Source organism: Chlorocebus sabaeus, chromosome 10 (assembly GCF_047675955.1).
Source record: "Chlorocebus sabaeus isolate Y175 chromosome 10, mChlSab1.0.hap1, whole genome shotgun sequence".
Classification (NCBI taxonomy): Eukaryota; Metazoa; Chordata; class Mammalia; order Primates; family Cercopithecidae; genus Chlorocebus; species Chlorocebus sabaeus.
This window is the reverse complement of record NC_132913.1, coordinates 56,849,459-56,864,004: the sequence shown is the minus strand read 5'-3', so window position 1 is coordinate 56,864,004 and position 14,546 is coordinate 56,849,459. Positions and strand designations below refer to the sequence as shown.

Here is a 14,546-nt window from a genome sequence, read left to right as displayed (position 1 = left end):
ACCTGTAATCCCAGCACTTTGGGAGGCCCAGGTGGGTGGATCACTTGATGTCAGGAGTTCGAGACCAGCCTGGCCAACATGGCGAAAACCCCATCTCTACAAAAAATAAGAAAATTAGCTGGGCATGGTGGCAGGCACCTGTAATCCCAGCTACTCAGGAGACTGAGGCACAAGAATTGTTTGAACCTGGGAGGGGAGGTGGAGGTTGCAGTGAGCTGAGATTTTGCCACTGCACTGCAGCCTGGGCAACAGAGCAAGACGGTTTCAAAACACCACCACCACCACCAAAAAAAAAAAGCAAAAAAAAACGCAATAAAAAATTTAATAATTTATAATAAATTAATAAATTCACAAATTTTACATATAATTATGTCTTTCTTATTCTTTCCATCTGGGAATACTTTCTTTTCAGTTTCATAAAGGAGAGTTAATAATTGCATTTCCTGAATATCAAGGAACTATTAATTTGAAAGTAACATTTGAGAAGTTTCTCTGGTTTTCATACCAGTGGTTTGTGGGTTTGTTTTGTTTTTAACCTAAGATTACTTACTGTCAATGCTCACCTTCATAATCCAGTACTGATTGTCTTTGGCATTTCAGATACAGCTTTTTCTACCATATTTACAAAGTGATTAGCACTTTGATAAAATTAAATTATAGTAATTTCCTGCTTTCCTTGCCCCACTCCACCCTACCTCCCTGCATTTTTTTTTTTTTTTTCTATTGAGATGGATTCTCCCTCTGTTGCCCTGACTGGAGTGCAATGATGCAACCTCTGCCTTCTGGGTTCAAGCGATTTTCCTGCCTCAGCCTCCCGAGTAGCTGGGATTACAGGCACCTGCCACCACACCTAGCTAATTTTTGTGTTTTTAGTGGAGATGGGGTTTCACCATGTTGGCCAGGCTGGTCTCAAACTCCTGACCACAAGTGATCCACCCACTTTGGCCTCCCAAAGTTCTGGGATTATAGGCATGAGTCACCATGCCCAGCCCCCTGCCTTTTTTTTTTTTTTTTTTTTTTTAATACACTTATGTGGCTGGGTGTGATGGCTCAAGCCTGTAATCCCAGCACTTTGGGAGGCCAAGGCGAGTGGATCACCTGAGGTCAGGAGTTAGAGACCAGCCTGGCCAACATGGTGAAACCCCATCTCCACTAAAACTACAAAAATTAGCTAGGCATGGTGGTGAGTGCCTGTAATCCCAGCTACTCGGGAGGCTGAGGCAGGAGAATCGCTTAAACCCAGGAGGCAGAAGTTTCAGTAAGCCAAAATCATGCCATTGCACTCTAGCCTGGGTGACAAGAGCAAGACTCTGTCTAAAAAAAAAAAAGTGTGTGTGTGTGTGTGTGTGTGTGTGTGTGTGTGTGTGTATATGTGCTACCCCCTGGCTATCCAAGTTTCTCACCTGAAGGTTGTTTTATTTTTTCAATCACAAACATTTTTTGATTTAGGCTACTTCTGGATACACACTAATTATGCAGGAAGATTACTATTTTTTTAAATTGAGGCTTAATTTATTAATATGTGAAATTACAAATCTTAAAGGTACAGTTCCATCAGTTGTGTCAAATATATACTTACATTAAGATAGGGAAATAGTTCCATCACCTAAGAAAGTTTCCTCATATTCCTTCTCAGTCAGTCCTATCCCCCTACCATGTCAGCAACTAGTGTTCTAATTTCTTTTTTTTTTTTTTAATCTTTTTTTGAGATGGAGTCTTGTTCTGGTGTCCAGGTTGGAATGCAGTGGTTCAATCTTGACTCACTGCAACCTCCGCCTCCTGGGTTCAAGCGATTCTCCTGCCTCAGCCTCTCAAGTAGCTGGGACTACAGGTGTGTGCCACCATGCCCGGCTAATTTTGTTTTTTTTGAGACGGAGTTTTGTTCTTGTCACCCAGGCTGGAGTGCAGTGGCATGATGTCGGCTTACTGCAGTCTCCACCTAGCGGATTCAAGTGATTCCCTAGCCTCAGCCTCCCGAGTAGCTGGGATTATAGGCGTGTGCCACCATGCCTGGCTAATTTTTGTATTATTGGTAGAAACCAGGTTTCACCATGTTGGCCAGGCTGTTCTTGAACTCCTGACATCAGGTGATCTGCCTGCCTCAGTCTCCCAAAGTGCTGGGATTACAGGTGTGAGCCACCACCCGGCCCAATGTTCTAATTTCTATCACCCTATCCAAGTTCTGCCCATTCCAGAACTTCATTTAATAGGATCATACAGTTTACACTATTTTCTGTCTAGCTTCTTTTACTTAGCATTATGTTTTAAGATTTATCCATGTTGTTGCATGTATCAGTAGTTTATTTACTTTTATTACTGAGTAGTGTCCCATTGCATAAATATACCAGAGTTTATTTATCTGTTGGTGGACTTGTGGGCTGTTTCTCATTTTTGATTATTGTGAATAAAACTGCAGTGAATATCCTAATACAAATCTTTTTGTAGAGATACATATTTATTTCTTTTGCGTAGCTACCTAGGAATGGAATTGCTGGGTCCTAGGATATATGTATGATTTTAAGAACTTGCCACATAATTTTCCCAGTAGTCATAATATTTTGCATTCCTACCATCAATATATGAGTTTTAGTTGCTATATAGTCTGGCCAACATTTACATTGTCAGTCTTAGCCATTATACTGGGTGTGTAGTGGCATTTCATTGTGGTTTTAGTGTGCGATTTCCTGTTAATGATGTTGAACATTTTTTCATGTGCTTATGGCCATTTGTATATCTTTCTTTCATGAAACATTTGTTTAAGTCTTTTGCTCTTTTTTTTTGAGACAGAGTTGCCCTCTGTTGCCCAGGCTGGAGTGCCGTGACGTGATCTCGGCTCATTGCAACCTCTGCCTCCTGGATTCAAGAGATTCTCCTGCCTCAGCCTCCCCAGTAGCTGGGATTACAGACACCCACCACCATGCCCAGCTAATTTTATGTAATTTTTAGTAGAGACAGTGTTTCACCATGTTGGCCAGACTGGTCTTGAACTCCTGACCTCAGGTGATCCACCTGCCTTGGCCTCCCAAAATGCTGGGATTACAGGTGTGAGCCACCACGCCCAGCCATCTTTTGCTCCTTTTAAACAATTGTGGGGCTGGGTGATGTGGCTCATGCCTATAATCCCAGTACTTTAGGAGGCCGAGACAGGAGCATCACCGGCAGCCAGGAGTTCAAAACCAAGCTGGGCAACGTAGTGAAGACTCTGTCTCTACAAAACACAAAAAATTAGGAGGGCATGGTGGTGCATGCCTGTAGTCCTAGCTACTTGGGAGCTGAGGCAGGAGGATTGCTTGAGCCTGGGAGATCAAGGCTGCAGTGAGCCGTGATCATACCACTGTACTTCAGCCTAGGCGACACAATGATACGCTGTCTCAAAAAAAAAAAAAAAAAAAAAAATCATGGTATAGTAATTATTTTAGCTTGTTGTTTAAAAGCTCTTATAGACCACTTTGAGAAGCTACATGTTAAAAAAAAAAATCATTTTGGGCTGGGTGTGGTGGCTTATGCCTGTAATTGCAGCACTTTGGGAGGCCGAGGCGGGCAGATCATGAGGTCAGGAGTTCGAGACCATCCTGGCCAACATGGTGAAACCCCATCTCTACTAAAAATACAAAAATTAGTTGTGCGTGGTGGCATGTGCCTGTAATCCCAGCTACTCAGGAGGCTGAGGCAAAAGTATTGATTGAACCAGGGAGTCGGAGTTTGCAGTTAGCCAAGATTACGCCACCGCACTCCAGTGTGGTGACAGTGTGAGACTTCATATAAAAAAAAAAAATCATTTTGGGGGATTGATGGTTAAATTAAAGAGCAATGTTAGGTTAATAATTAATGCTAATTAATCTTGATATTAAACATTGTAACTGGAGAAGCCAAAGTATTGTACAACTGGAGATTTTTAAAAATATTAATTAACTTTATTAAAAAGATTAGAGAAATTTGGAAACAAAAAATAGCATGTCTCACTATCCTAATGGGTAAGATTATTTTCTATTGTATTTTTGTCTTTTTTGTAGATTGTTTTCTAATTATCATCCCTAAATGTTTATCTTATATCTTTTCTGTTTTGCATACTTTTCATTAAAGGTGTATTCTTATAGTTTTCTGATTTTTATATTATGTAAGAACAGTCTTTTGAAAATAGGGACCACAACTTAGTAATTTTGATGTCTTCCACAGTGTCTAGAAAGGTGATTTATGCTCAAGTGCTTATTGAGTGAAGAAATGTTGAATGCCATCCCATGTTCAGTACTGTCTTGCTGTTGTATATTAATATCAATTAAGCATAAAGTATTTAAAAATATGAAATTATTCACTAGTGAGAAAAATTTTGCCAAGTTTTTATTAGCAAATTATAGACACACAGAGAAAGGAATAATAAAAAATGTCTACTTCTAAAAAAATGAAATGAAACTTTTAATGTTGCATTCATGGGTTGTTGGTCTAAAGTGATTTCTTTTTTTTTTTTTTTTTGAAACGGAGTCTCGCTCTGTCGCCCAGACAGGAGTGCAGTAGCACGATCTCCGCTCACTGCAACCTCTGCGTCTCGGGTTCAAGCGATTCTTCTGCCTCAGCCTCCCGAGTAGCTGGGACTACAGGCGCCCGCCACCATGCCTGGTTAATTTTTTGTAGTTTTTAGTAGAGACAGGGTGTCACCATGTTAGCCAGGATGGTCTCGATCTCCTGGCCTCATGATCCACCCACCTCAGCCTCCCAAAGTGCTAGGATTACAGGCGTGAGCCACCGTGCCTGGCCTGGTCCAAAGTGATTTCTGAATAAGTTTCACTAAAATATTTTCCACCGAAGTAGTTTTTGCTATAAAACAAGGCATTTGATGCTCTCAATGAAAAATATTACTCCCATGCCTTTTGTCTGAAAGGATTTGATTACTAAGAAATCTGAATTCAAGTCCCACTAGTATTTAAAAGGAAAATTTTATGGCATAAAACTCATAATTTTCTTACCACTTCCTTTCCATATCTAATTGTTTAGTTTTAGAGTTGATTATTCTTGGCTGGGTGCAGTGGCTCATGCCTGTAATCCTAGCACTTTGGGAGGCTGAGGTGGGAGGATTGCTTAAGCCCAGGAGTTTGAGACCAACCCTGGCAACATAGCAAGACTCTGTTTCTACTTAAAAAAAAAAGATCATTTTTGATTGATGTAAAAGTCTTTGCATCTGTTTTCTTTTTCAGTTCCTTGTCTGTCTTGATGGTCAACATATCTTCTTTAATATCACGACATTTTCAACAACAACTGGTGAACAAAACAGAACTTCTTTTTGACACCATAGATTCTTCTGAGGTCAACGTCGCAACAAGAATAACACGGTTTCTTCGAAATATTAAATATTGTTATCAACCATTATTAGAAAAGTGTAATAACGTATTTTTAAGTAACGTGGACCAACTTGATTTGGATTCCATCAGTAAAATACTTAGTCTATACAAGTTTCTACAGTTTAATAGTTTTGAATTTATTATGATGGCTAAAAAGAAGCTAACTGAAATGATTCCTCTGTGTAATCATCCTGCTAGCTTTGTAAAATTGTTTGTAACATTGGGACCCATTGCAGGACCTGAAGAAAAGAAACAGTAAGTTCAGTTTAAAATGCATTACTTTTTTTGTTGTGAATATGTGGAGCCTTCAAGCTTACGTCTCCTTGCAGCTCTGGGAGGTACAAATATCACCCCCTTAGGTTGTGGAAGGGAAAATAATCTCTTATGCTCTGCTCCTTGATTCTTTTTCTGATTATTCTAATTTACATCTCAAACTCTTAGTCTATTGCTGTGTTCTGAAAGGTAAACCTCTGATACTGGGCCAACATGAAAAAAAATGAGGGGAAACGCCATGTGTTTTTATTCTCCTTTTCTATGCTACGTGACTTGGATTTACATACATGACTCCCCCACCCAGTGTAAGTCTGTGGAATATTTAGAATTATAGTAGTCATAGCAGAGTACCATTTTATGCTTTGTTGTCTTCATCACAATAGTCATCAAAGCATTTATTATGCACTCGGCATATGTCCCCATGTCAGGTTTGAGCAAATTTTATGTGGCGCCTCTCATTTAGGAATTTCCAGTTTTGCTAGATATTGATGTAGGTAGTAATATTTGAAATATAATGATGAACAAATATTAAATTAACATACAAGTATGGTTAATAGATAAGATTCTCTCTTCGTAGGCCATGTGACTGGATTTATACTAGACATAAAATTCCCCCACCCAGCATAATTGTATGAATTATTTAGAATTACAAGCTGGGCACATTGTTGCACACCTTTAATCCCATCACTTTGGGAGGCTGAGGCAGGTGGATCCCTGGATCCCAGGAATTTGAGACCAGCCCAGGCAAGATGGTGAAACCTTGTCTGTACAAAAAAATACAAAATTAGCCGGATGTGGCAGTGCGCACCTACAGTCACAGCTACTCGTGAGGATCACCTGAGCCCAAGGAGGCTGAGGCTGCAGTGAACTGAGATCACTCCATTGAATTCCAGTCTGGGCACAGAATGAAACCTTGTCTCAAGCTGGGCGTGGTGGCTCAAGCCTGTAATCCCAGCACTTTGGGAGGCTGAGACGGGCGGATCACGAGGTCAGGAGATCGAGACCATCCTGGCTAACACAGTGAAACCCCATCTCTACTAAAAAATACAGAAAAAGTAGCCGGGCGAGGTGGCGGGCGCCTGTAGTCCCAGCTACTCGGTAGGCTGAGGCTGGAGAATGGCATGAACCCGGGAGGTAGAGCTTGCAGTGAGCTGAGATCCAGCCACTGCACTCCAGCCTGGGCAACAGAGCGAGACTCCGTCTCAAAAAAAAAAAAAAGAAACCTTGTCTCAAAAAAAAAAAAGAAAGAATTTTATATAATAATCCTAACACATAAGTATGATTAGTAGATTTACTTAAGCAGGGGTTCCAAGAGTTGCATACTAGGGGAATCATTACTCTGTTAGGAAAAACTTTAGGAGAAAGTTTTATTTTTTAAGAGTACTTTGTGACTGAGTGCAGTGAGTGGATCACGCCTGTAATCCCAGCACTTGTGGGAGGCTGAGGCAGGTGAATCACCTGAGGTGGGGAGTTTGAGATCACCCTGACCAACATAGGGGAACCCAGTCTCTACTAAAAATACAAGATTAGCTGGGCGTGATGGCGGGCACCTGTAGTCCCAGCTACTCGGGAGGCTGAGGCAGGAGAATCACTTGAACTTGGGAGGCGGAGGTTGCAGTGAGCTAAGATCGCGCCATTACACTCCAGCCTGGGCAACAAGAGTGGAACTCTGACTCAAAAAAAAAAAAAGAGTACTTTGAATTATATGAAAAAATTTAAGAGCACATCTTAAGACTATATCAAGATGGAAACAAGGTGATTATTAAAAACTATTGGGGCCCAGCATGGTGGCTCACACCTGTAATCCCAGCACTTTGGGAGTCCAGTGACGGCAGATCACTTGAGGTCAGGAGTTTGCGACCAGCCTGGCCAACATGGTGAAACTCTGACTCTACTAAAAATATGAAAAAAAAAGGGCTAGACATGGTGGCTCACGCCTGTTATCCCAGCCCCTTGGGAGGCTGAGGCAGTTGGATCACTTGAGTCCAGGAGTTTGAGACCAGCCTGGCCAACATGGTGAAAACCTGTTTCTACTAAAAATACAAAAAATTAGCCGGGCGTGGTGGTGGGCACCTGTAATCTCAGCTACTTGGGAGGCTGAGACAGAAGAATCGCTCGAACCTGGGAGGCTGAGGTTGCAGTGAGCCAAGATTGCGCTATTGCACTCCAGCCTGAGCGACAAGAGCGAAACTCCATCTCAAAAAACAAACAAACAAAATACAAAAAATAATTAGCCGGGAGTGATGGCAGGTGCAATGGCAGGCATCTGTAATCCCAACTTCTTGGGAGGCTGAGGCAGGAGAACCGCTTGGACCTGGGAGGCGGAGGTTGCAGAGAGCTGAGATCATGCCCCTGCTCTCTAGCCTGGGCAACAGAGTGAGACTCCATCTCAAAACAAACAAAGAAACACACATACAAACAAACTTTATTGGAACCATTTTTTGTCATCAAGTACTATTAAAATCTCAGTGCTAAAGCAGTACAAAAGTTGGATTTAACTGAGTCTCTGTCTTCAAGGAATTTACATTGCAATTGAGAGGATAGATATAATTGAAATATGTAAATACCGTAACAACATAGTTTATGAGAAAACAATAAAATTAGTGATATGGATAGTGCTGTGAGCAGACAGAAGTGAGAAAAATATAGACTGAAGTGGTTGGGAAAAATTTGTGGAGAAACTGGTTTTGAAATGTTTGAAAAGGTTGGTGGAAAGGATGGCATGGAGTTATCCAGTGTGTATAAGCAATTAGTTTATCCTATCCTCAGATGTCACGTTTTGAGCTTGCTTTCTAAATGATTCTAAAAGGCACATGTATCATGATACTTAACATTACTACACTACTTTGGGTAGTTCAACTGACAACTAATCATAGTCAAAATGGATCAGCTTTGTTAATTTTCAGTTTATACTGTTATATCAAGTGCTTAGTATATGAGATTTCTGATACTATGCAGGTTTATTGACTCCTAGATGATTCCTATTCAGTTTTAAAACATTTGGGAAATTGTCAGAATATCAGTTGTTCATTTCTTAGCTCTCTAGTATTGAATAATTTCACTGAATCATAGTATTTTATAACCATTATAACCTTGTATTATTTGAAAATCTTAAAAGATCTTTACTTTTATTTTTCAAACAGTTTAAGATTGGATTATACTGAGGCCTGAATTTCGTTGAAGAAGACAATATATTTTTCTTTATTCAGTACTATTTTATATTCGAGTAATGTGGGGAGAACACTGGGGTTATATATTGGATTCAGTTTTTGTTTATATTCTTTTTTTTCCTATTTGTTACTCAAGAACTGTTATTTAAAAAAAAAAAAAAATTGCAAGCTAATTTTCAGTTTTTCTTTTTTCTTTTTTTTTTTTTTTTTTTTTTTTTTTTTTTGGAGACGGAGTCTTGCTCTGTCGCCCAGGCTGGAGTGTGCAGTGGCCGGATCTCAGCTCATTGCAAGCTCCGCCTCCTGGGTTTTACGCCATTCTCCTGCCTCAGCCTCCTGAGCAGCTGGGACTACAGGCGCCCGCCACCTCGCCCGGCTAGTTTTTTGTACTTTTTAGTAGACATGGAGTTTCACCGTGTTAGCCAGGATGGTCTCAATCTCCTGACCTCGTGATCCGCCCGTCTCGGCCTCCCAAAGCGCTGGGATTACAGGCGTGAGCCACCGCACCCGGCCCAGTTTTTCAACCAAAAACTTTTTTTTTTTTTTTGCTTCTAGACTTAAATCAACTTTGTTATTGATGTCAGAGGACCTAACTGGTGAGCAAGCCCTGGCAGTGTTGAGAGCAATGGAAGATATGGAAAGCAGAAATTCACATCTGATTAAAAGGTATCTTTCTGAAATTTATGATGTTAAGTTTGTTATTCATAAGCACCTATTTTTTCCTGAGGAAAAATGGTTTTCTTTAATCTACCTGTTGTTTTGAAGAAATAAGGAATTAACACTTAAGGCACTGTTTATGTTCTACTTTGTTTTTCTTTTTCTTTTTCTTTTTTTTGAGACAGAGTCTCACTGTGTTCCCTAGGCTGGAGTGCTGTGGCACTCTCTCTGCTCACTACAACCTCCACCTCCCTGGTTCAAGCGATTCTCCTACCTCAGCCTGCTGAGTAACTGGGACTACAGGTACCCACCACCATGCCCAGCTAATTTTATTTATTTATTTTTGAGACAGAGTCTTGCTCTGTCACCCAGGCTTAAGTGCAGTGGTGCCATATCGGCTCACTGCCACCTCTGCCTCAGGTTCAAGCAGTTCACCTATCTCAGCCTCCCGAGTAGCCAGGATTATAGGCGTCTGCCACCACACCTGGCTAAGTTTTGTATTTTTAGTAGAAGCGGGGTTTCACCATGTTGGCCAGGTTGGTCTCAAGCACCTGACCTCAAGTGATCCACCCACCTCAACCTCCCAAAGTGCTGGGATTACAGGGGTGAGAGCCACCGCACCCAGCCCTCCATGCTGGTATAGAGCTCCTGCCCTCAAGTGATCTACTTACTTCGGCATCCCAAAGTGCTGAGCCACAGTGCCTGGCCTTTTTTTTTTTTTTTTTTTGAGACAGGGTATGGCTCTGTTGCCGAGGCTAGAGTGCAGTGGTGCCATCACAACTCACTGCACCCTTCACCTCCCAGGCTCAATTGATCCTCCCATCTCAGCCTCCTGAGTAGCTGGGACTACAGTCACGCGTCGCCATGCCCTGCTAATTTTTGTATTTTTTGTAGAGATGGTGTTTTGCCATGTTACCCAGGCTGGTCTCCAGCTCCTGGGCTTGAGGAATTCATCTGCCTCAGCCTCCCAGAGTGTGGTTTGTTTTTCAAAGTAGAAATGACAATTGTTTGTAGCATTTTTCATTTTATTTGTGCTATTACACTCGAGCAGAGCATCATAACCTTGTAAAATAGAGACCATAAAGACCCTCCTTTTATTTTTTTCTTTTCTTACTTTTCTTTCTTTCTTATTTTTAAAATTTTCTGTAGAGATAGGGTCTTACTATTTTGCCCAGTCTGGTCTTGAACTCCTGGGCTCAAGCAATTCTCCCAAAATTACCAAGTCTGTAATTTTCAAAAGGAAAGTTTCTGCAGCACAGTCAATTCTATATGAACATGGATTGTCTCATACCACAATGTTACCTTGAAATCATACTGCCATTTGTTGGCTTTTCGGTAACTTGAGATTTCAGAAGAAAAAATATATACTTATATTTTTATGTGTGCTTAATTGTATATGCTTAATTTTTCGTGACCTATTATATGTTCCTTTATTTTAATATTTCTTATGTCCCATTTTTTTCCAACTTACTGCCTTTTAGAATTTCCCTTTGCTTTTAAGCATCTTCATTTGAGGGCCAGTGGATTTAAGGAAGAAAATTAAATTAGTCTTGCTAATTATTGGTAACTCTTGGTAAAGATTTTGTTATGGGGAGGATGTGGAATTTGATCCTCTGTGAAATTGAGGAAGACAAACTATGCTTTTCTCTTCTCATACTATTGATAATTGAATATTATTTCATTCACACTTGATTCATCGCTTTTACTTCATTCTGTTTTAGTTTGTTTACATTTCTAGAGCCATCTTGAGACATTTCTTCAGGAATAGAAAATCTCGTCTCATTCATTGCTATTTCTCCAGCACACAGCAGAGTGTCTGGCGTGAAAGCGCCACAGTAAATGTGTAATGAATGAATGAACTGGTTATAATATATGCTCTATCAATCCTTTTTAGAGTTACTTCAGTTCTGCATAAACATTTGGATAGCTATAAACCATTAGAGTTGTTGAAGATAACTCAAGCACTGCCTTTTCTGCATTTCCAAAGGAAGGAGTTTTCTGCAAAACTTAGAGAATTACTGCTTAGGTAAGATTAAAATAGAAATTTTGCTTAGTATTTCATTTTCTAGCCACAATATTTGTTTTGTTTAACTGTGTACAGTGGTGCTAGAAGTTATGGAGGCAAAATAGTGAAGCTTATTAGTAAAAATGTTAAGACACTTTATCTCCCTCGCAGCCATTCTGCCAATGCTCATGCTGAGTATATTTTGAAATGGAAATGAGGCCAGCAGGGTGATGAGTTCCCTAGGAGAGGAATGGCAGTAAATTGATGAATAGCAAAGCCATTCTCCTTTCCTGCAAAATGGAGCCACCATGAAGAGATTGGGACTGCTGACAAAAGTTCAACTCCCTTTGGGAGCATTCATATTTAGGGCCTTTCAGTCTTGCATGCATGCCTATTTTAAGGCTTATTAAATTTTTGAGAATAAGATATAATGGTGATGTTGGTGAAAAAGTGTTTTCTTTTCTTTTCTTTTCTTTTTTTTTTTTTTGAGACAGAGTCTTGCTCTGTTGCCCAGGCTGGAGTACAGTGGAGCGATCTCAGCTCACTGCAACCTCTGCCTCCCCGGTTCAAGCGATTCTCCTGCCTCAGCCTCCCGAGTAGCTGGGAATACAGGCATGTGCCACCACACCCGGCTAATTTTTGTAATTTTACTAGAGACGGGATTTCACTGTATTGGTCAGGCTGGTCTCGCTTCTGACCTCAGGTGATCCACCTGCCTCAGCCTCCCAAAGTGTTAGGATTACAGATGTGAGCCACCATGCCTGGTGAAAAAGTGTTTTCATATAGAATTTTCCCTTTATAATTTAAAATCACCTTATTTTCTACAGATATAGTTTTTTTTTTTTTTTTTTTGTTAGAGACAGGGTCTCACTCTGTCCTCTGGGCTGGAGTGCAGTGGTGCAATCATAGCTCACTGCAGCCAATCATAACTTGCTGTAGCCTCGAAGTCCTAGGCTGAAGTGATCTTCCCGCCTCAGCCTCCCAAGTAGTAGTGCTACCACACTTGGCACATTTTTTTTCTGTAGAGATGGCCGTCTCACTTTGTTGCCCAAGCTGGAGTGCAGTGGCATGATCATAGCTTACTGCATCCTCAAACTCATGGGCTCAAGCAATCCTACCACCTTAGCCTCCTGAGAGGTGGTTTTACAGGCTTGAACCAGCGTGCCCAACTAGTTTGATTTCTTACTGTGATTTCTTTTTTTTTTGAGACAGAGTCTCGCTTTGTCGCCCAGGCTGGAGTGCAGTGGCGCGATTGCAGCTCACTGCAAGCTCTGCCTCCCGGGTTCACACAATTCTCCCGCCTCAGCTTCCTGAGTAGCTGGGACTACAGGCACCAGCCATCACGCCCAGCTAATTTTTTGTATTTTTTTTAGTAGAGACAGGGTTTCACTGTGTTAGCCAGGATGGTCTCGATCTTCTGACCTCATGATCCACCTGCCTCGGCCTCCCAAAGTGCTGGGATTACAGGCGTGAGCCACTGCGCCTGGCCTGATTTCTTACTGTGATTTCTGAAAGACCAAGCATATAGATGAACATGATTTTTGTTATAATAAAGTGATATGCCATTATGGTTAAAAAGGTTTTGAACTGAGTAATATGAAATGACATATTATCAGATGAGAATTTAGCATATTAGGATGTTATAACAAAGTTTATCTTTTTCTTGAAAAATAACTTTCTTCTTATTAAGATGGTAAGATGATAAGATGCTTATTGTTTCTTCACCCCTTCCATATTTAGTATAGAATTCCACATAGACTGCCTCTCAGTTATGAATTTTATGTTCTAAATTAGATATTATACACTAGCCCAGGCATGATTTGTGTCTGCAGAGTGGGGGGTGTTTTTTTTGCATGCTTTAAAAAAATTTTCTATATTTTATTTTTATGTTTTTATTTATTTTTATTTTTGTTTTTGTTTTTTTTGAGATGTAGTCTCACCCTGTCACCCAGGGTGCAGTACAGTGGCATGATCTTGGCTCACTTCAACCTCTGCCTCCCAGGTTCAAGCATTTTTCCTGTCAGCCTCCCAAGTAGCTGAGATTACAGGCATGAGGCACCACGCCTGGCTAATTTTTGTATTTTTAGTAGAGACGAGGTTTCATCATGTTGACCAGGCTTGTGTTGAACTCCTGACCTCAAGTGATCCACCTGCCTCGGTCTCCCAAAGTGCTGGGATTACAAGCATGAACCATTGCACCTGGCCTATGTTTTTATTTTTTTAAAAAATATTTCAGTAGCTTTTGGGGTACAAGTGGTTTTTTGTTACATGGATTAATTGTATAGCGGTGAATTCTGGGATTTTAAGTGCACCCATTACCTGAGTATTGTATTTTGTACCTAATGTATTGTTTTTTTTTATCCCTAGCTCACCTACCAACTTCCCTTTTCTGTTCTCTAACGTCCATTATATCACTCTGTATGCCTTTGCGTACTCATAGCTTAGCTCCCACTTATAAGTGAAAGTATGCAGTTTTTTATTTTCCCCTCCTGTGTTACTTCACTTAGAATAATGGCTTTCAGCTCCACCCAAGTTGCTGAAAAGACATTATTTTGTTCTTTTCAATGGCTAATGAAAGGTGTATTAAATATACACCATGATATCCATAGTATATATTTACCACATTTTCTTTATCCACCTATTAGTCAATGGGCATTTAGGTTGGTTAACATCTTTGCAATTGTGAATTGTGCTTCTGTAAACGTACATTGCACAGTGTATTTTTTTTTTTGAGATGGAGTCTCGCTCTGTTGCTTAGGATGGAGTGCAGTGGCGCTATCTCGGTTCACTGCAAGCTCCGTCTCCCGGGTTCACGCCATTCTCCTGCCTCAGCCTCCCGAGTAGCTGGGACTACAGGCGCCTGCCACCTCGCCCAGCTAGTTTTTTGTATTTTTTTTAGTAGAGACAGGGTTTCACCATGTTAGCCAGGATGGTCTTGATCTTCTGACCTTGTGGTCCGCCCACCTCGGCCTCCCAAAGTGCTGGGATTACAGGCTTGAGCCACCTCGCCTGGCCGCACAGTGTTTTTTAAAAAATTAAATTATTCAATACCGATGAATACTTTTAGGTATGTTAACAGAAAAATAAGAGCAGGAGTGGGAGCATCAAAGA

The 14,546-nt window shown here is 40.8% G+C and overlaps 1 protein-coding gene across 8 annotated transcripts in view; it reads left to right on the top strand.

The window, feature by feature from the left end:
• FASTKD1 (FAST kinase domains 1) overlaps positions 1–14,546 on the top strand; it is a 52,309-nt gene that overhangs the window by 13,846 nt on the left and 23,917 nt on the right. For all 8 annotated transcript variants that reach the window (XM_007965288.3, XM_007965287.3, XM_073019795.1 and 5 more), the window contains 3 exons: positions 5,190–5,588; positions 9,329–9,439; positions 11,325–11,456. In XM_007965288.3, the coding sequence (XP_007963479.1) occupies positions 5,190–5,588; positions 9,329–9,439; positions 11,325–11,456 (642 nt within the window). The remainder of the gene's footprint in view (positions 1–5,189; positions 5,589–9,328; positions 9,440–11,324; positions 11,457–14,546) is intronic.